General features: G+C 45.4%; 1 protein-coding gene across 1 annotated transcript in view; it reads right to left on the reverse strand.

The window, feature by feature from the left end:
• Positions 1-5,267: 5,267 nt before the first annotated feature.
• oprl1 (opiate receptor-like 1) overlaps positions 5,268-20,823 on the reverse strand; it is a 36,730-nt gene continuing 21,174 nt past the window's right edge. Inside the window, exon 6 of the mRNA XM_041800120.1 lies at positions 5,268-6,845. Coding sequence (XP_041656054.1) covers positions 6,298-6,845 — 548 coding nt within the window. The 3' untranslated portion in view covers positions 5,268-6,297. The remainder of the gene's footprint in view (positions 6,846-20,823) is intronic.

Raw genomic sequence — 20,823 nt, forward strand, 5'->3', positions numbered from 1 at the left:
AAGACAAACAGTTCCTGGACCACAGCCAAAAACCACAAATAGAGGAGGGGTCTGCAGTCTCTATAACACTAACAGTTATAGAGGAGGGGTCTGCAGTCTCTATAACACTAACAGTTATAGAGGAGGGGTCTGTAGTCTCTATAACTCTAACAGTTATAGAGGAGGGGTCTGCAGTCTCTATAACTCTAACAGTTATAGAGGAGGGGTCTGCAGTCTCTATAACTCTAACAGTTATAGAGGAGGGGTCTGTAGTCTCTATAACTCTAACAGTTATAGAGGAGGGGTCTGTAGTCTCTATAACTCTAACAGTTATAGAGGAGGGGTCTGCAGTCTCTATAACACTAACAGTTATAGAGGAGGGGTCTGTAGTCTCTATAACACTAACAGTTATAGAGGAGGGGTCTGTAGTCTCTATAACACTAACAGTTATAGAGGAGGGGTCTGTAGTCTCTATAACTCTAACAGTTATAGAGGAGGGGTCTGCAGTCTCTATAACTCTAACAGTTATAGAGGAGGGGTCTGTAGTCTCTATAACACTAACAGTTATAGAGGAGGGGTCTGTAGTCTCTATAACTCTAACAGTTATAGAGGAGGGGTCTGCAGTCTCTATAACTCTAACAGTTATAGAGGAGGGGTCTGTAGTCTCTATAACTCTAACAGTTATAGAGGAGGGGTCTGCAGTCTCTATAACTCTAACAGTTATAGAGGAGGGGTCTGCAGTCTCTATAACTCTAACAGTTATAGAGGAGGGGTCTGCAGTCTCTATAACTCTAACAGTTATAGAGGAGAACTGTTTGATTTCATGACCACAGGGAGAGAAATGCAGTCCACATGTATTTCACAGATAAACGGCAGACAGTCTCCATCACAGCAAAGAGAAGAACACTAGCACCACACCGCTGCGCTCCTCTGACAGCGATAATAAGAACAACATCAACACTACAAGCCCAACTTCTTCCGTTTGGATTTGCAGGTTTCTCATTGGACATTCATGTGGTCTGTATGTAAACGAATGAAGGAGCCTCCGCGCGGAGGGAACAACAGTTAGCCAGAAACTTTATTTAAACATCAAGAAGAACGAGAGGTCCGACGTTAACGAAGCGTGGTTGAGCTTTACAGAAGAGGAATATTCAGACAGAATGAAAGCAGAGCTAACAGGATATTCACACTCATCCTGCTGCAGTCCTCTGTGTGAGCAACAAAAACACCCAACAGGAACAGGAAATCTCCTCCAGCTTATTAACAGTGAAGCATGGCGAGCTCTGCAGCCACGCCACTAAAGGTGGCTCAACGCCAGAGTCCTCAATGCTTGTTTTTCCTACAGAGTCTGCTAGGTTGGACAGAATGACCTGTATTCATAAAACTTTACAAGAAGAGGAAAGTCTGAACGTAAAGAGCTTTAATCCTGCTGGGATAGCTGCTCAGACCTAGAACCAATGTTTTCACAGGCTTTAAAGCTTCATGATGCAGACCTGCACACTCAGCAGACCTGGTCCAGCTCTCTAAGTCAATGGTAGTCAGTGTTCTGGGGCATCGTGCACATTTTTAATGAGATAGTTCAAACATGGCGCCGTCGTCATGGCGATTCTCTGAATGCATATCACAAACTACTGGATTGGCCCCTCCCTCATGGCTGCAGGTAGTTTCTATGTGTTTATCCACCCATAAAGAAATGCACTTTAACCATCTGGACAGTAGGAGGAATCATTGCCGTTCCCATGGATCTACAGACAGCGGGAACATTAACGAGAGGAAATGAAGCTGATTGGCTCAGGCTGAATGTTTGTCTATTGGACCGTGATATTGAAAGAACGCTCAGAGGGATTTTCTTCAAACCCTGCATGGATGTTTACTGTGACTCAAGCAAACAGATCAGATCTTAGAGGTCAGAGGTCACTGGGTCTCATGGGCCGTCACCCCTGGCTTGTCGTAGGGATTTTTCAAAAACGCTTTCAGGGATCTTCAGACTAACATTTGATGTAACAATGCATGCAGGCGACTATTCCAGCCAATCAAACGTCTGTTTGATGACATATTTGATAAAACCTTGTGTGTTCCAGGAAGGCCAGCTCTGATTTATTTGTAGCCATGCCATACTGGCTCTGTTTTTGTCCTTACATCTGTATCTCCCTGACCGCTAGATCAACGGTTCTCATCTGGTCTGGTCTCAGGACCCACCAGTCCGTCTTACAACAGAAGGAGACCCAAGTCTCCAAAATAACAAAGCGTGTTTAGTTAACTGAATATGCTGCAGTTTGGAACAAGGACAAAGCTGACACATTTTAAACCCTCTTTCCCGTCATTTTGTGTCCATTTTTACCAGTTTCAGAGGACTTGTGAGATGTCTTCATTTTCATGGGAAAAGTAGCCGCTGATTACAAGAAGAGGAGATAAGTTAGCTGAAATACTGATCAAACATTTACGTGTCCCAGTAAAACAGGCTAAAATAAAAGGTATCGTTGCATGTCCAATAAGGACTTAAGGACCCACTGAGAACAGCTCTGTGACCCATTTTTGGGTCCTGACCCACCAGTTGAGAACCCCTGTGCCAGATGAGCCTCCTCCCCACGTCTGCAGGTCGTTTCTATCAGGTTTCATCCATCTGGGCACTGGGACATTTCTGCGCTCTGGTTCTAGTCTTAAGTGGATCAGACCGATCCAGTCCTGGTCTTCATTATATTGAAGAAATATTGAAGTATGTTGATTTAATGGCAGTTTTTTGTGCGTGTACATTTTTGCCTGAAGGTGTCTAGAGGGTAGTAAATTCACTGAGAGAGTCTGAATGACATTTAAGAGTCAAACATGTTGGATTTCCAAAATGTAACTAGAAAGACAAGTTCCTGTAAAAGTTCATGCCACAAGCTGTAAAACTGACAAAATGATCACAAAAAAAAAAAAAAAAAAGTTGAGAAAAATGGCCAAAATGCCCGAGGAGGGCAGAAGGGTTAAAAGCTGTGAACATCCAGACCCTGATGTTTGTTGTACTAACTTGGATGTGAGATGTAGAGGACGGAGCCGCCGTGGTTTAAAGATCCTCCTGTCCCTGGAGGTTTTATGAATACAGGTCTGGACTATTCTAAACTAAGCAAAGCACCAAGAAGAGCTAGACCACGATTCACCCAGCCACAGCGAGCTTCAGGAACAGACTTTACTTCATATTTAAGGCAATGTAAGTTCAGAGAATTTTTCCTCAAACAAAGACAACAAAGTAAAAACTCCACACCTCGATGTGCTGCAGAGAGTAGACGCAGCAAATGAACATTTATGAACCAATAAAAACACACCACCCTAAACCATGTCAGAAACCACCAAAAATTAAATCTTTACCACCAAAACTGATAAGAATTTAGACACAAGACCTAAAAACTGAAACAGACACCCTGAAACAGAGAGCACAGTTCATCCTGATGACGTTCCCCACCAGAACGCCAAGAGAACAGGAAGTAGAGCCTCAGTCATGTGGTCAAGTTTACGGCTGGAGTTCTTTGAATACCATAGAGTCCATCTTAGTCTCCAGTCTCCTTCAGTTAGATCTCTGAATGTTCTCTGCTGTGTTTCTCCTGTTTCACATCATCACATGACGTCTAAGTCCTGCTTCAGTCGGCCAGCGTTCAGAGGACGTCTCAGAGTTAAACCTCTGCTGTGGTTTCTGTTCCAGGGTTGACTTCCACTGAAAAACACCAAGAAGAGACAGAGAAAGAGCCCCTTTGTCCCTAGGAGGGGGGTCAGACCACAATGACCCCGTCCTCCTGCGTTGCCACTGTGGTGCTGGAGTCAAAGTGACTCACTGATAACATCCCCGCCCCGCCCCGCCCCGCCCCACCCCGTGAAAAAGCCCCTCCACAAAAATACCTCCAACCCAAGGATAGATACCAAACCCAACATCGACTCTGAGTCGCTTCACGTCTGATTCCCCAAACCTGAAAGAAGTCAGAGCAGAGACCAGCAGGGTTCTAGAAACATCTGGGATTATATAATCATCAGATTATATTCCAGCTGCACATCCAGAACCATCAGAGATACCCAGTAAGAGAACTGAGCAGAGGAGAGGGACTCTTAAAGGATGGGGTTTTATAGACAGCTGGATTAGGGCTCACTGATCCTCAGAGCTAGACCAGAGCTGCTGTTAACCCTTCACCGGTCTGCGGTCTATTCTAGTGGATTATTCTAGAAGGCCTGAAGGCTCCACCATGAGGAACAGAGAGCATTATTACTCCTCTACATCATTTACAACTCGGAGGGTGATTGGATGAACGTTCTGTCTGTCACCTCTTCAGGGGCCAATCAGAGCAACAGAACACGTGACGTAGCCACGACCGAGGAGAAAACTCCATAGAGGACTGCATAACGGTAACCATGGCGACTGTAGACATGATTCTTCTTTTAACAAAGAAATGTGGTCAAGTTCTGATAAAACTGGCGCTTTAGCAGCATCCACGCTAAACTCTTCCTCCATAACTGCACCAGCTCTTGTTGCTGCTTGCTGACATCACGACTCCGCCGCGCCCGGAAGCACTGCCCCTTGTCTCTGATTGGTCCTGTCACTTTCTAACTGGGCCCAAACGGTTTGTTCTGTGGAGAGAGATGTTTGCTTCAGACGGGGTCAGTAACAGCTGGATTTCATTTCAGTTTATCTCACGCTCCAAGAATCTGGAGGGAGCTCGTCTATGTCCACCCTGAGCTGAGGTCATCTCTAGTCTACAGCAGACAGGATCATGATGAACAGAGCTGAGTTCTCCTAGGACAAACACAGAAGAGCCTGGTAAACTGAGCTCAGTTAGACTGAAGGCTTTATTCTGACTTCTCTCTGCTCAGTGAACAGTTAGCTGTAGAGAGGTTTATAAGGGTGAAAGTTAAGAATAAAGGCAGTGACAGGTACCTGTACCTGCTATAAAAGCTGGGACGGTTCCTCCTGGAGAGACTCTACTGCAGCCGTCACACAGCAAACACGCAGCCATCACTAGAGATTAGGGTGAATTCTACCATGGGGACCTAGATGAACCAATCAAGACAGAGATGCAGCCATCATCATTCAGCATTGTCTGAACTGGATCACTCATGGCTCCAAAAGACCAGAACCAGATTTTCACTAACTAGAAGGTTTAGCAGCCAAGTCCACCTCTGTCACATCTAGCCCTGTATTTTACTGCTCATCCACTTACTCTCTTATTTTTGGTCCAATCAGAAGAGGGAATGGTTGACTCTACTGCCAGACTTTTTTCAGGTTTTTCAGGTAGACCTGGACCCCCCCCCCCCCCAACCCTACAGTTAAACACTCACAAGTGATTATAGAAAGTTTTTTTGAATTCACAAAAACTTTGAAGAAAGAACGACTGGATTTCTCAGGCTGATTTGTTTCAGGATACATGGAGAAAAGAACATTCATGGGACCCTCTGGGTCCAGATCCAGAACTGTGGTTCAATAGTTGTTTGTTGCACATAGTCCGTTACCGTAGTCTATATTTTTTACACAGATCCTACATCCCAGTGTCCTTCTACTAACGCCTTGATGAGGGCTCTGCAGCATAACACCCCCATGTGCACCTACAGTCCCCATCCTGAGATCAGGGGGCTTCGGGTCTACCACTACCACTTCCTGTCTTTCCAGCTGTGATGCAGGTTTAGTCCTTAAAACATCAACGTTAAATACACTTGAGCCAAAGTTTGTTCCTCATTTCCTCACTTTGTAAGTCTTCCTGGAAAGCGTTCCTTGGTCTCCACAGTCTCTGTCCTTCTACCAAACAGTCCATGAAGTCTGCAGAGGTTTTGGTCCTGCAGCCCCCCCATCAGTACTGTTCCACATGCTCTCTCAAATGTCAGACCCCGCATTCTCCAGGCATCTTTGATCCAGCACCTGTTTATCAGGCTCAGTTGGCTGATTCAGAGTCTGAGGTCGTGGTTTAGGGGCTGCTACAAAGCTGCCCTCTTTTTGGGTTAAAGTCCACTTCACCTTGGTCGGGTTCTTTAAAAGTTCCTGCCTCAGGTTTTCTAAAGTCAGAGGCTTTATGCCAAACATCTTTCTGCAGGACCTTCTTTTGGCCTCTCTACCTACCAGGACGTCCCACAGCTCCACCACCACTCAGGCCTTAGACGTCCACTCTAAATCCTTTTCCGTTCATCTCCATCCTCCTCATCTCCCTCCCCCCCACCCCAGGCCAGTCTTCTAGTTGGGGGGTGGGGGGGCTCGTGCCGCTAGAGGGCTGTTATTTGAGTCAGTTCTGTGTTGGAGTTCCCCGTCCCCTGAGTCTCTCTCCTCTGGAGGGGGTCGACCCCCACCAGGGGGAGTTCCACGCCTAGTCATGCAGGATTAGGCGTCCCGCCCCCGTGCTCCCCACCCTCTCCAGCCTTGCAGCTGTAGGCCGCCGCCACCTCCCTGGCGATGCTCCTCATCCTGCCCGACTGTTGGGTGTCGAGACGGAACGGCGATGGGTGGCAGAACTCGCGGAAGCAGCGCTTGAAATTCTCATCCAGGAAAGCGTAGAGTACGGGATTCAGGCTGCTGTTGACGTAGCCCAGCGCGATGCAGAAGTGCATCAGGACCAGCGTGAACAAGCTGCTCAGGTTGAAGCCCAGCGACTGAGCCAGGACCATGATCTGGATGGGGGTCCAACAGACCACGAACGCCGCCACCACCACCAGGACCATTCTTGTGATGCGCCGCAGGTTTCGGTCTTTTTCCTTGGAGCCGGACAGGATGCGGACGCTGCGCAGGCGCTTCACCATGAGGCTGTAGCAGATGCTAATGATCGCCACGGGGATGAGGAAGGAGAAGAGGAAAACACACGTGCCAAAGACAGGATCCCAGTGGCTCCTTGGTTCAGGCAGAACCACGATGCACTCCACACCTAGAGGGACAGAAGAAGAGAGAAACTTTACAGTCAGGGACTGGAGACCTGGTCTAGTGGTCTAAGGACTGGATTAACTAAAGATGAATTTAAAATGGTCACCGAGGAATAGCAGCTCACACCGATGAGCCCTGCTGTAGAGTCTGAGGGAACCAGAACCCCAGCGCTAACAGGAGGGATGTTTCCTGGAAGAGTCCCAGACAGAGGCTGAAACCAGATCTATTCTCTCATTAGCATGGCTCAGCTAGCTGCCAACAGATAAAACTCTCTAACTGTCCCCCAGAGCATTGCCAGCAAACACAACTAGCAGCTAAATAACAACAAACACTCAGGGATGGGGTTTTCAGCCAGTTCTGGTCCAGTCACATCCGGTATGGGAGTGCTGGTTCGTGACCTTCCTCTGGGACAGGGATCTGCAGCTATACAAGCAGAAATCCTTCAGAGCTGTTTAAAGAAGCAGATCAGGATGGACTTGGCATCATCTCCCCTCTACGCTGCAGGACTAACAATACACAATCGAGCTGAACGTCAGCCTGACTTCCTGTTTGAAGAGGCTGGGCACTGCAGAGTAGACCTGCTCTGTCCTCTACCAGACGGTCTTATTCACAAGCACAGATGAAGACCCTCTAGACCTGCTGCAGGGCAGCTAGAGTCTCTATCATGGGTGCTGGTCAGTAGAATTATACAGCCCATTAATCCAGAAAAACTGGTGCTAATATGATGCAAGTGTTGACTGAGGACAGTCCTGCCTATGTGTGACTTTAATAAAACTGTCAGATGTTAGAGGGGTTCAGGGCTGTTAGAGGTCTGCAGAGGGTCAGGGCTGTCAGAGGTCTGCAGAGGGTCAGGGCTGTCAGAGGTCTGCAGAGGGTCAGGGCTGTCAGAGGTCTGCAGAGGGTCAGGGCTGTTAGAGGTCTGCAGAGGGTCAGGGCTGTCAGAGGTCTGCAGAGGGTCAGGGCTGTTAGAGGTCTGCAGAGGGTCAGGGCTGTCAGAGGTCTGCAGAGGGTCAGGGCTGTTAGAGGTCTGCAGAGGGTCAGTGCTGTTATAGGTCTGCAGAGGGTCAGGGCTGTTAGAGGTCTGCAGAGGGTCAGGGCTGTCAGAGGTCTGCAGAGGGTCAGGGCTGTCAGAGGTCTGCAGAGGGTCAGGTCTGTTAGAGGTCTGCAGAGGGTCAGGGCTGTCAGAGGTCTGCAGAGGGTCAGGGCTGTTAGAGGTCTGCAGAGGGTCAGGGCTGTTAGAGGTCTGCAGAGGGTCAGGGCTGTCAGAGGTCTGCAGAGGGTCAGGGCTGTTAGAGGTCTGCAGAGGGTCAGGGCTGTTAGAGGTCTGCTGAGGGTCAGGGCTGTCAGAGGTCTGCAGAGGGTCAGGGCTGTCAGAGGTCTGCAGAGGGTCAGGTCTGTTAGAGGTCTGCAGAGGGTCAGGGCTGTCAGAGGTCTGCAGAGGGTCAGGGCTGTCAGAGGTCTGCAGAGGGTCAGGGCTGTCAGAGGTCTGCAGAGGGTCAGGTCTGTTAGAGGTCTGCAGAGGGTCAGGGCTGTTAGAGGTCTGCAGAGGGTCAGGGCTGTCAGAGGTCTGCAGAGGGTCAGGGCTGTTAGAGGTCTGCAGAGGGTCAGGGCTGTCAGAGGTCTGCAGAGGGTCAGGGCTGTTAGAGGTCTGCAGAGGGTCAGGGCTGTCAGAGGTCTGCAGAGGGTCAGGGCTGTTAGAGGTCTGCAGAGGGTCAGGGCTGTCAGAGGTCTGCAGAGGGTAAGGTCTGTTAGAGGTCTGCAGAGGGTCAGGGCTGTTAGAGGTCTGCAGAGGGTCAGGGCTGTTAGAGGTCTGCAGAGGGTCAGGGCTGTCAGAGGTCTGCAGAGGGTCAGGGCTGTTAGAGGTCTGCAGAGGGTCAGTGCTGTTATAGGTCTGCAGAGGGTCAGGGCTGTTAGAGGTCTGCAGAGGGTCAGGGCTGTCAGAGGTCTGCAGAGGGTCAGGGCTGTCAGAGGTCTGCAGAGGGTCAGGTCTGTTAGAGGTCTGCAGAGGGTCAGGGCTGTCAGAGGTCTGCAGAGGGTCAGGGCTGTTAGAGGTCTGCAGAGGGTCAGGGCTGTCAGAGGTCTGCAGAGGGTCAGGGCTGTCAGAGGTCTGCAGAGGGTCAGGGCTGTTAGAGGTCTGCAGAGGGTCAGGGCTGTTAGAGGTCTGCTGAGGGTCAGGGCTGTCAGAGGTCTGCAGAGGGTCAGGGCTTTCAGAGGTCTGCAGAGGGTCAGGTCTGTTAGAGGTCTGCAGAGGGTCAGGGCTGTCAGAGGTCTGCAGAGGGTCAGGGCTGTCAGAGGTCTGCAGAGGGTCAGGGCTGTTAGAGGTCTGCAGAGGGTCAGGTCTGTTAGAGGTCTGCAGAGGGTAAGGTCTGTTAGAGGTCTGCAGAGGGTCAGGGCTGTTAGAGGTCTGCAGAGGGTCAGGGCTGTTAGAGGTCTGCAGAGGGTCAGGGCTGTCAGAGGTCTGCAGAGGGTCAGGGCTGTCAGAGGTCTGCAGAGGGTCAGGGCTGTCAGAGGTCTGCAGAGGGTCAGGGCTGTCAGAGGTCTGCAGAGGGTAAGGTCTGTTAGAGGTCTGCAGAGGGTCAGGGCTGTTAGAGGTCTGCAGAGGGTCAGGGCTGTTAGAGGTCTGCAGAGGGTCAGGGCTGTCAGAGGTCTTCAGACGTTGATATATAAGGATTGATATGAGGATTTATATTTGACTTAATACACTCAAATGCATGTTGGTACCTCGCTTGGTGTCTGTGTAGCCATGGCAACATGTTGTAGTTGTTGTGATTTATTCGTCTCGTGTAAAGATTGACATGTTGGACAGCTCAGCGCCTCGCTGGCTGCTCCTTATGTCCCAATACAAGAGCAGAAACGCAGAGACAGCAAAAATTATGTTTTTTCATTGTTTATGTGAAAAAAAAAAAAAATGGTGGAAGGAGCTGGATTTCCCTGCTTCGTCTTCTTCTACATCGGCTTTCCTTCTTGGTTGCCATTTGTTTGTGACAACAGCGCCCCTAGTGGGCAGAGGTTGTAGGTGTTCAGACGGTTTGGTCCGTTTGACAGAGAGCAGTATGAATGCAAAGCAAACCAAAGGAAAGTGCAACATTGCTGCAATTTCCGTTCGAAACTGACCGAGTCCCCCGGACTATCAGGTGTGAAAACGACCTTAAAGACAGAGAGGTAACAGAGCAGCAGAGCTAGGTCTTAAACAGACTCCTCTGACTCTCCTGGTGAAAGCTCAGATCTGAGCCAATCAGGATCTGAATCAGACCATCAGACCTCAGTTATTGATCCATCCTCCCTCTGCCCTTTATTTATTACCTTCAGGTGTTCTTTCAGATTCATGAAGGGGGACTCTAAGTGAGCTCAGAGCTCTGCACAGCAGTAGAAACTGTTAACCTCCATGTAGCTCCACTGCAGACTAATGTCAGACTGTGAGCTGAGGAAGTCCAAGTGTAGGTCCAGACCGGTCAGAAGGATTCTGTAATCATCACTGAGGTCTAGTGTGAGGAGGATTTCTCCACAGGTCAGACCCTTTACATGTTTTAGTCCAGTTCAACATGAAATACCAGAGTTTGAGTAACCTGGAGCATTAACATGTTCCTGACCTTCTGAGGTCATCCTCACACCAGAGAAGCCTGTGATTGGCTCAGCAGGATTACCTGTAGCTGCCGTTAAGGAAAGAGGCGTCACAGGAAAAACCAGATGACTAAAGTCCAGGTCAGACCAAAGATTCAGAACATCATGAGACCAGAGACTGTTCTAGAACAAACATGGAGAGAACATGCAGATTCTGCACAGAAAGACCCTGACCAGGAAGAGAACCAGGAACCTTCCAGCATTGAGATTCTAGCTCTAACCCTGTGCAACCCTAACTAAAATGTTCCATTTCATTTCAAACTGTATGATTGTCCTGGTTTAACATGTTTGAGTGCAAAATTAACCCTTTCACACTGTGATATCACAGCTCAGAGCGCCCTCTAGAGTTTCAGAATAATCACAGAAAGGAAACCCGGCTGAGCGTTTCAGAAAAACCCTCTCCTTCAGAACAGTCCATGAAGGAGCCATGATGAGTCTGAGGGAGGAAATCTTCATCATCCAGGGTCTGACTGCAGACCCAGCTGAATCAGGATTTCTCTGCACTCATGTGAGCACAGTAGAACCACACAGATGGACTCAGACCAGGTCCTCAGTGGAGCTAACGGCAGGAGTGTTGAACCTAGAGCTGGTCCCCTTTAGTCAGTGCTTTAATCACAGCTCTCTGAGCTCAGGTCCAGGATTTATAGTCTCTGCTGGTCCCAGTAAAAATGAAACCCAGCCCTGCTAACATCAGCAGCACGCCCCCAACATCGGTGAGAAACGCCGTAAATGTCTGAGCGAGAGGACGGGGAGGACTGAGGTGACGGGGCCGTGGAGGTTATGTGTTTGAGAACCGCTGTAGATGGAGCGAGGTTCCCCACAGAGACGGGGGCTTTAAAACCACCCAGAAACAAGGAGACGATCATGGAGCTCTGGTCCATGATTGGTGGATAGAGCTCAGACTCCAACATCTAAACCTGAGATCAACCTCCATGTTTAAACGACAGTCAAACATTTTTACTGAGGTCTGCAGGTTTCCACCCAGATAGGACTGCTGCAGGGAGACATGAAGGACTGGTCCATGAGGGTTTCCTCCTCCTTTAGCTCCTACTTCAGCCCTCTCACATCCTCTCTAGTGCTTCTACTGTCATATTCATGATGCTAACATGGAGGAATCATGTTAGAGGACACTAGAGCATGGATCTGGTTCTGATGAGCCTCTGACGTCTGAAGATTTATCAGCATTCTTCCACAGACTCTAGACCAGATCTGTTCCATCTGACTGTTTCCAGCCTGCACACGTGTAGTCCGTCCTCCTGATATGGCCGTTTAAAGGCTCCGCTCTCATCTCTGAGAGAGGCTGATGTCTGATAGGTGGAAATCTCCCTCTGAATTTATCGCTCCTCCATTAAAGCCTCTCCACCGCCGCTGCTCCCAACGCCGCGTGAGAAAAAAGGTCAAGCTGCCATCACGCGATACTGTTAGCAGCAATCACTCAGACGCTTTAATGAAGGAGTTCACCTTTAGAAATGTCAGAGAGAGACTTTTCCTCACCTCTGCCTCTCTGTCACAGATTTATCTACAGTCACCACAGACCAGCCTTCATCATCATCATCATCATCATCATCAGGGTCTGAGGTCACACAGGTTCAGTCACCACAGACCAGCCTTCATCATCATCATCATCATCAGGGTCTGAGGTCACACAGGTTCAGTCACCAGACCAGCCTTCATCATCATCATCATCATCATCATCAGGGTCTGAGGTCACACAGGTTCAGTCACCACAGACCAGCCTTCATCATCATCATCATCATCATCAGGGTCTGAGGTCACACAGGTTCAGTCACCACAGACCAGCCTTCATCATCATCCTCATCATCATCATCATCAGGGTCTGAGGTCACACAGGTTCAGTCACCACAGACCAGCCTTCATCATCATCATCATCATCATCATCATCATCATCAGGGTCTGAGGTCACACAGGTTCAGTCACCACAGACCAGCCTTCATCATCATCCTCATCATCATCATCATCAGGGTCTGAGGTCACACAGGTTCAGTCACCACAGACCAGCCTTCATCATCATCATCATCATCATCATCATCAGGGTCTGAGGTCACACAGGTTCAGTCACCACAGACCAGCCTTCATCATCATCATCATCATCATCATCAGGGTCTGAGGTCACACAGGTTCAGTCACCACAGACCAGCCTTCATCGTCATCATCATCATCATCATCATCATCATCATCAGGGTCTGAGGTCACACAGGTTCAGTCACCACAGACCAGCCTTCATCATCATCATCATCATCATCATCATCATCATCATCATCATCATCAGGGTCTGAGGTCACACAGGTTCAGTCACCACAGACCAGCCTTCATCATCATCATCATCATCATCATCAGGGTCTGAGGTCACACAGGTTCAGTCACCACAGACCAGCCTTCATCATCATCATCATCATCATCATCATCAGGGTCTGAGGTCACACAGGTTCAGTCACCACAGACCAGCCTTCATCATCATCATCATCATCATCAGGGTCTGAGGTCACACAGGTTCAGTCACCACAGACCAGCCTTCATCATCATCATCATCATCATCATCATCAGGGTCTGAGGTCACACAGGTTCAGTCACCACAGACCAGCCTTCATCATCATCATCATCATCATCAGGGTCTGAGGTCACACAGGTTCAGTCACCACAGACCAGCCTTCATCGTCATCATCATCAGGGTTAGGGTTAGAGCCTGTCCAAGCCGCTCTGAGCTGGTTTTTCATCTGGTCCCAGTTTGTCTTTTTAAATGTGGATTAAATAAGAACTCAAACAGGAGCTAGCTACAGCGACTCACATTAAAGAGTCGTTTAGTAGAACAGACTCGTTCATGAACGGCTCATCATTCCTCGCTCTCTTCTTTGTGTTTCTGGATCTGGACCACTGAGGAGGCCCATGGAGGTCACCAGGACCAGGACCATAGCTAACCCTGGACCAGGAGTCTCTGTCCTCCTACCACCTCTGCTGTCCTCTCTTTCATACCTAACTGTTCTGGTTTCTATTTCTCAGTTGCTGATTTTCCACCTCCTGTCCTTTCCCTCATATCTCACCTTTTCCCCTCCAGTGCATATCTCCATCCTCTCACTTTTATCCACTGCTATAGATTCTGGCTTTCAGTGTCCTTCTCTCCTGTTTCTGTTCATTCTTTAGTGCTTGCTCTGTTAAACTTCAGACATTTTTCTTCTTATCTGAAGTCTTTAACGTCTCTGTTCATGGTGTTTTATGGTGTCCTCCCTGATCTTTTCTCACGCTCACATTTTCAGGACTCTGGGTTCATCACCTTCTCCACTCCTCCTCCTTTCTCCTCACATCATTAGGCTTCTTTATCCCTAGTCTTGGACTTCTTCGTTCCTGGCGTTCTGCCTCTCTTCTCCTGATAACTACCGTTTCCCTCTGCTGTCCTGGGACAGCTCCAGGTCTGTTCCTGCTGTCTCCTTTTACTTCATTCATGCTTTCACCCCTCTCTTTGACCCTACCGCTCTGACCCTACCCTCAAACGTTCTTCTCAGCTCCATCCTCGTCCTCTCGTCTCCTCCTCATGTGTCTTCTGTCTGAGAACAGAACCAGAGCTCCTGCAGCCATGAAAGCTCCGTCAGACAGCTTCCTCTGAAACATCCAACCATGAGTGTTCATACCTCCATCAGACCTCTGCATGAGACCAAACAACCATAGAAATGATCACCAACTGCACAGGTAGACCTGTAATTATCTTCTACCTGGATCCAGAGCAACCACTCACAGAGTTAACAGTGAAGACTCCACTAAAGCACTGATATGTGAAATTAAATGCTGCCACACGTCATTACTCTGAAACACTCATCAACCTTTAAAGGAGCAGAGATGAAGAGAACAGTCAGAGAGGTGCTGAAGGAGAAGAGCCTCCTCATCAGAACCTAGACGGAATCAGACTTTACTGATTTATTTAAGCAGGCAGAGAACTTTAACCCAGAAACCTGCTCAGAGACCTGCTCAGAAACCTGCTCAGAGACCTGCTCAGAAACCTGCTCAGAGACCTGCTCAGAGACCTGCTCAGAGACCTGCTCAGAGACCTGCTCAGAGACCTGCTCAGAGACCTGCTCAGAGACTACGCATCCATACAGAAACCAGGATTTCATTATAAGAGCCTTAAGCACAGAGCACTGGAACCCTCGGGTGTTCCAGTCAGACCCTCAGGTGTTCCAGTCAGACCCTCAGGTGTTCCAGTCAGACCCTCAGGTGTCTAAAACCCTCACCTGTCCATGCAGCCTCAAACATCTGTGATCCTAAACGGTTTTTCTGCAGAGCTCAGAGACTCCAGCCTGGTTCTGTGATGATGACTCCTGTGGTGAATCTTCATCCCTGCTGGATATTCCACAGTCAGCTGTCAGTGGTGTTAGAGAGTGGAAGAGTTTAGGAACAACAGCAGCTCAGCCATGAAGCAGGAGCCCAGGTAAAACCACAGAGCGGGGTCAACAACTGCTAAGGATCATGGGTAAAAGTCTCCAAGTCTCTGCTGATTCCATTGCTAAAGAGTTCTGAACTTCCTCTGGCATTAATGTAAACACTAAAACTCCAGGAGCTTCATGAATGGGTTTCCATGGCAACAGCTGCATGCAAGCCTCACATCACCAAGTCCAGATGGAGTAAAACACACCGACACTGGACTGTGGAGCGGTGGAGACGTTTTCTCTTAGTGACCAATGATCTCCTCTGTTTACAGTCAGATGGTGAGTCTGGGTCTGGAGGATGCTGGGAGAACATCACCTGTCTGACTGTGGAGGGATAGGCCTGTTATCTCCAGTGAAGGCCAATCAGAGTCTGCGGTGTATCAGATCATTGGTTTAGACCTCAGTGAGTACAGCAGACCGATGTTAGAGGTCCTTTTGGACTCCAATCCCTCCTGGTCTTATAGACGAGATTAACTGTCCCTTTAATTCACAGACAATGAAGCAGATGCTAGTGGTCTATGTCTATAAAATGCTGATAAAATGATAAATGTGTCTATAAAATGCTGATAAAATGATAAATGTGTCTATAAAATGCTGATAAAATGATAAATGTGTCTATAAAATGCTGATTAAATGATAAATGTGTCTATAAAATGCTGATAAAATGATAAATGTGTCTATAAAATGCTGATAAAATGATAAATGTGTCTATAAAATGCTGATAACATGATAAATGTGTCTATAAAATGCTGATAACATGATAAATGTGTCTATAAAATGCTGATAACATGATAAATGTGTCTATAAAATGCTGATTAAATGATAAACGTGTCTATAAAATGCTGATAAAATGATAAACGTGTCTATAAAATGCTGATAAAATGATAAATGTGTCTATAAAATGCTGATAAAATGATAAATGTGTCTATAAAATGCTGATTAAATGATAAACGTGTCTATAAAATGCTGATAAAATGATAAACGTGTCTATAAAATGCTGATAAAATGATAAATGTGTCTATAAAATGCTGATTAAATGATAAATGTGTCTATAAAATGCTGATAAAATGATAAATGTGTCTATAAAATGCTGATAAAATGATAAATGTGTCTATAAAATGCTGATTAAATGATAAATGTGTCTATAAAATGCTGATAAAATGATAAATGTGTCTATAAAATGCTGATAAAATGATAAATGTGTCTATAAAATGCTGATAACATGATAAATGTGTCTATAAAATGCTGATAACATGATAAATGTGTCTATAAAATGCTGATTAAATGATAAATGTGTCTATAAAATGCTGATAAAATGATAAATGTGTCTATAAAATGCTGATAACATGATAAATGTGTCTATAAAATGCTGATAACATGATAAATGTGTCTATAAAATGCTGATTAAATGATAAATGTGTCTATAAAATGCTGATAAAATGATAAATGTGTCTATAAAATGCTGATAAAATGATAAATGTGTCTATAAAATGCTGATAACATGATAAATGTGTCTATAAACTGCTGATAACATGATAAATGTGTCTATAAAATGCTGATAACATGATAAATGTGTCTATAAAATGCTGATAAAATGATAAATGTGTCTATAAAATGCTGATAACATGATAAATGTGTCTATAAAATGCTGATAACATGATAAATGTGTCTATAAAATGCTGATAAAATGATAAATGTGTCTATAAAATGCTGATAAAATGATAAATGTGTCTATAAAATGCTGATTAAATGATAAATGTGTCTATAAAATGCTGATAACATGATAAATGTGTCTATAAAATGCTGATAAAATGATAAATGTGTCTATAAAATGCTGATAAAATGATAAATGTGTCTATAAAATGCTGATAAAATGATAAATGTGTCTATAAAATGCTGATAAAATGATAAATGTGTCTATAAAATGCTGATAACATGATAAATGTGTCTATAAAATGCTGATAAAATGATAAATGTGTCTATAAAATGCTGATAAAATGATAAATGTGTCTATAAAATGCTGATAACATGATAAATGTGTCTATAAAATGCTGATAAAATGATAAATGTGTCTATAAAATGCTGATAAAATGATAAATGTGTCTATAAAATGCTGATAACATGATAAATGTGTCTATAAAATGCTGATAAAATGATAAATGTGTCTATAAAATGCTGATAACATGATAAATGTGTCTATAAAATGCTGATTAAATGATAAATGTGTCTATAAAATGCTGATAAAATGATAAATGTGTCTATAAAATGCTGATAAAATGATAAATGTGTCTATAAAATGCTGATAAAATGATAAATGTGTCTATAAAATGCTGATAAAATGATAAATGTGTCTATAAAATGCTGATAACATGATAAATGTGTCTATAAAATGCTGATTAAATGATAAATGTGTCTATAAAATGCTGATAAGATGATAAATGTGTCTATAAAATGCTGATAAAATGATAAATGTGTCTATAAAATGCTGATAAAATGATAAATGTGTCTATAAAATGCTGATAAAATGATAAATGTGTCTATAAAATGCTGATAACATGATAAATGTGTCTATAAAATGCTGATTAAATGATAAATGTGTCTATAAAATGCTGATAAAATGATAAATGTGTCTATAAAATGCTGATAAAATGATAAATGTGTCTATAAAATGCTGATAAAATGATAAACGTGTCTATAAAATGCTGATTAAATGATAAACGTGTCTATAAAATGCTGATTAAATGATATTCGTGTCTATAAAATGCTGATAAAGAGCCTCAATCCCAGCTTTTTAAGGGGACCTTTAATACTGAAGCGCTCTTAGACTGCAGCTGCCCTTCGCTCTCTCCTCCTCCTCCTCCTAATTGCCACTCTGTTTTTAAGGCTTCACAGCAACGCTGCTATTTTCTCAGACAAATTGCCTGTTGTTCTCCCCTGCTTTTATTTCCTCTTTGTCTCCTTTTGTTTCATGCTCTTTAGAAAAAGGACATGTTTAGGCTGGGAGCAGCTGTGGCCAGCCCCGTGTTTCTGATAAAGGACATGTGAGGGTTCCAGCCGTGGAGCCTCTGCAGCTGCAGGCTGGTCTCTGACAGCCTCACAGGCTTCAACATGAGCCCTGTGGATCCTTGTTAACCTGCTCCAGCATGAAAATCTGGCAGCTCTGTGTTTCTTCAGAGCTGTTGTCCAGACTCTTCTGCAGCACTGCTGAGAAGGTCTCCGCTGGTTTTACGGTCACATATAACACTGTTAGTCCTAAAGCTTCATCTTCTGTTCATCTTTAAGCTCCAGAGATCAGATCCCTCTCCATGAATCGGTCTTTTCTGTCTTTGTTTGTGTCTGAGTGAAGGTTAGCGGTCTTAGAGTCCACACAGAAGCTCTCAGCAGGAGCAGTGTCTCTGGATGTGAGGAGGTAGACCTGGGTTCAAGTCTGGTCCTCCTCCGTAGCCGATGTTCCTTCTCTGTCCTGCAGCTGGCCGCTGATCTCACACACACACTGTGACGCTGCAGACTCTGACTGTGACTTTAATATGTGGACAGCTCGCCTCTCTCTGCAGCTGCAGGTCAGACATGATGGGGTAGATTCAGGACTCGCGATCGTGTCGTCCTCTTCCTCGTCATTTTCTGACTTCTCTGTGACACGTGCATGCATGTTTGCATGTTCATGTCCTCTGAGCATGTGTGTGTCCACAGGCGTGTGTGTTGTCAGGGCCGGCGTGTGCCTGTGTGTGTGTGTGTCCTGAGGCTGTACAGCTCTTGTCATAAAACTTTAATCTGGAGGAGTCAGCGGGACAAAGCTCCCACATCCTCATCAACAGGATTTCTCTGATATTAGTTTACTGCTGCTTTTATTCACCTCTTCCTCTCTGAGTCCAGTTCAGAGGACTGATGTCACCTCATGGACAGAAGGACTCAGCGTTTCTGTCGGACTGGCGTCTGCTAGAAGGTGAGGAGGGTTTGGTGAAGTTTGTCCCTCTGGGGGACCGTTAGGACATCGTAGCAGTATACCAGGTAATAAAAACAAGACGATCTCACCCAAATCCAGGAAGCAGAATCCATCAGGGAAAACTCTTTTTCTTCTCCCTGAGGGTTTTTATTGGCTTCATCCACCAACTCCTCTAACCCTGTAAGGTCCAATTTCATTTTGCTGCAAACAATGAAACACGCAAAACCCTCATTTAAATAGGCGTGTCTCCAACACGTTTGCGCCTCTTGCCATTTGCGCATTCACTCTTAGTAAATCACCCACAGACCGCGGTCCAAGCCCAAACGCAGAGGGTGAACTGAGACTGAGATGAGAACTGTTTCAGTTTGGTGTCTTGTACATTTTTGACTTTACACTGATGTAAAAGTATGATTTTTGACTTTTAAACTCCAAACTCTTAAACACGGAGAGTTCAAGTGGTTTTTTTGTACTTTTTAAATTGTGAAATCCTGAATTTGTTTTCTTGTAAATATAGGATTGTATGATCAAAAACATCTTCTTCTGTTTCCCCCCAAAATGAAACAGATTCTCTATTAAAAAAAATACAGTCTTTTAGGTTGGCCCTACTGGGCCTCCGTACGTGAGTTATGTCTGAGCGCTGATAAAAACCTCTGATCATCCCTGAGCTGAACAGGTCTGGTTCTGTTCTAGAGAGAAACCAGGATCAGGATCTGGCTGCACATCCTGCTGTTCTAGAAGCTTCTCCACAGGAACTACCAGAATAAAACATGAGCTTTGGTTTCATAGAGGAGAACGAGGCGGTGAGGCCGGGGATCAGCGAGCTCGCCACTCAGACCTGTGATTGGCTGAAGAGTGAGGAGTATGTAGTCCTGTTTAATAGAACATCTTTGTTTTAACTAAACACCGTTATAGAAGGTGATTTTATCTGCACATATGAAACAGACTGATCCAGCATACCAGACCAGCTAAAGGTCTGCCATTAAAGGTTCTCCTCATTCCTGCTGATCCCACTGAAACAGACGAGCTCACCTGTCAGCCTCCACCTGCAGCAGTGAACCTCACACATCCGTCTCACCATCAGCTCTGGCGGAGCAGATGGAATGATGCTAGCTGCTTTATTTCAGAGTCTAGAGCTCAAAGAGGACAATCCTCTGCTCTCTGTTGTGTCTCAGCATGAATGAAATCCCCCTGAAATGGCACGGCAGTGTTTTCAGTGAACTAACAGGGATAATTAACAGTAAACGAGGGCCTAACCTACCGGGCTTTGTTGTGAGCAGGTCTGATAGAGGAGCACGCTGCTGTTGGAGATGAATGAGACAGAGGAAACATCTCTGAAAACAAAGACTTCATAAACCAGCAGCTGTTAACGCTAATGCTAGTGATGAATATACGCCATATACAGGAATTAGAATTGTTAATCCACCTTTAATTATAGTATGACCACCGTCAGAGTCTAAACATGGCGCTCATTAAACGTGTACGTAGGCTTTCTAATAAGAGACACAGCGTCATGGATGATGGGGCTGACAGCTTTAATTATTCCTCACCATAATGACCTCTCATTAGCATATTCGCCTTTGTGATTGCTGCTATTTTTACTCTTTAATGAGTGAGGAGGAGAACACAGCAGACTCAGGTCCGACGTCCAATCTCCAATCATGTCACTCAGCTTCATCACATGAAGACCACGGCGCGATGGGCTAACTCGTTATGAACCCTCGTTAATCTGATCCAATAGATATGCTTCATTATTGGGGGGTTTAATACAAATGATGTTCAATAGATGCTGGTATTAAACAAAAATCATGACTGACTCTCTGAATACAGCAGATTATTAGTGCGTAAATAATAATAATAATACAAATAATAATATTAATACTAATAATAATAATAATAATAATAATAATAATAATAATGATAATAATAATAATATTTATAATAATAATAATAATAATAATAATGATAATAATAATAATATTTAT

This window comes from Cheilinus undulatus, linkage group 11, assembly GCF_018320785.1.
Source record: "Cheilinus undulatus linkage group 11, ASM1832078v1, whole genome shotgun sequence".
Taxonomy (NCBI): domain Eukaryota; kingdom Metazoa; phylum Chordata; class Actinopteri; order Labriformes; family Labridae; genus Cheilinus; species Cheilinus undulatus.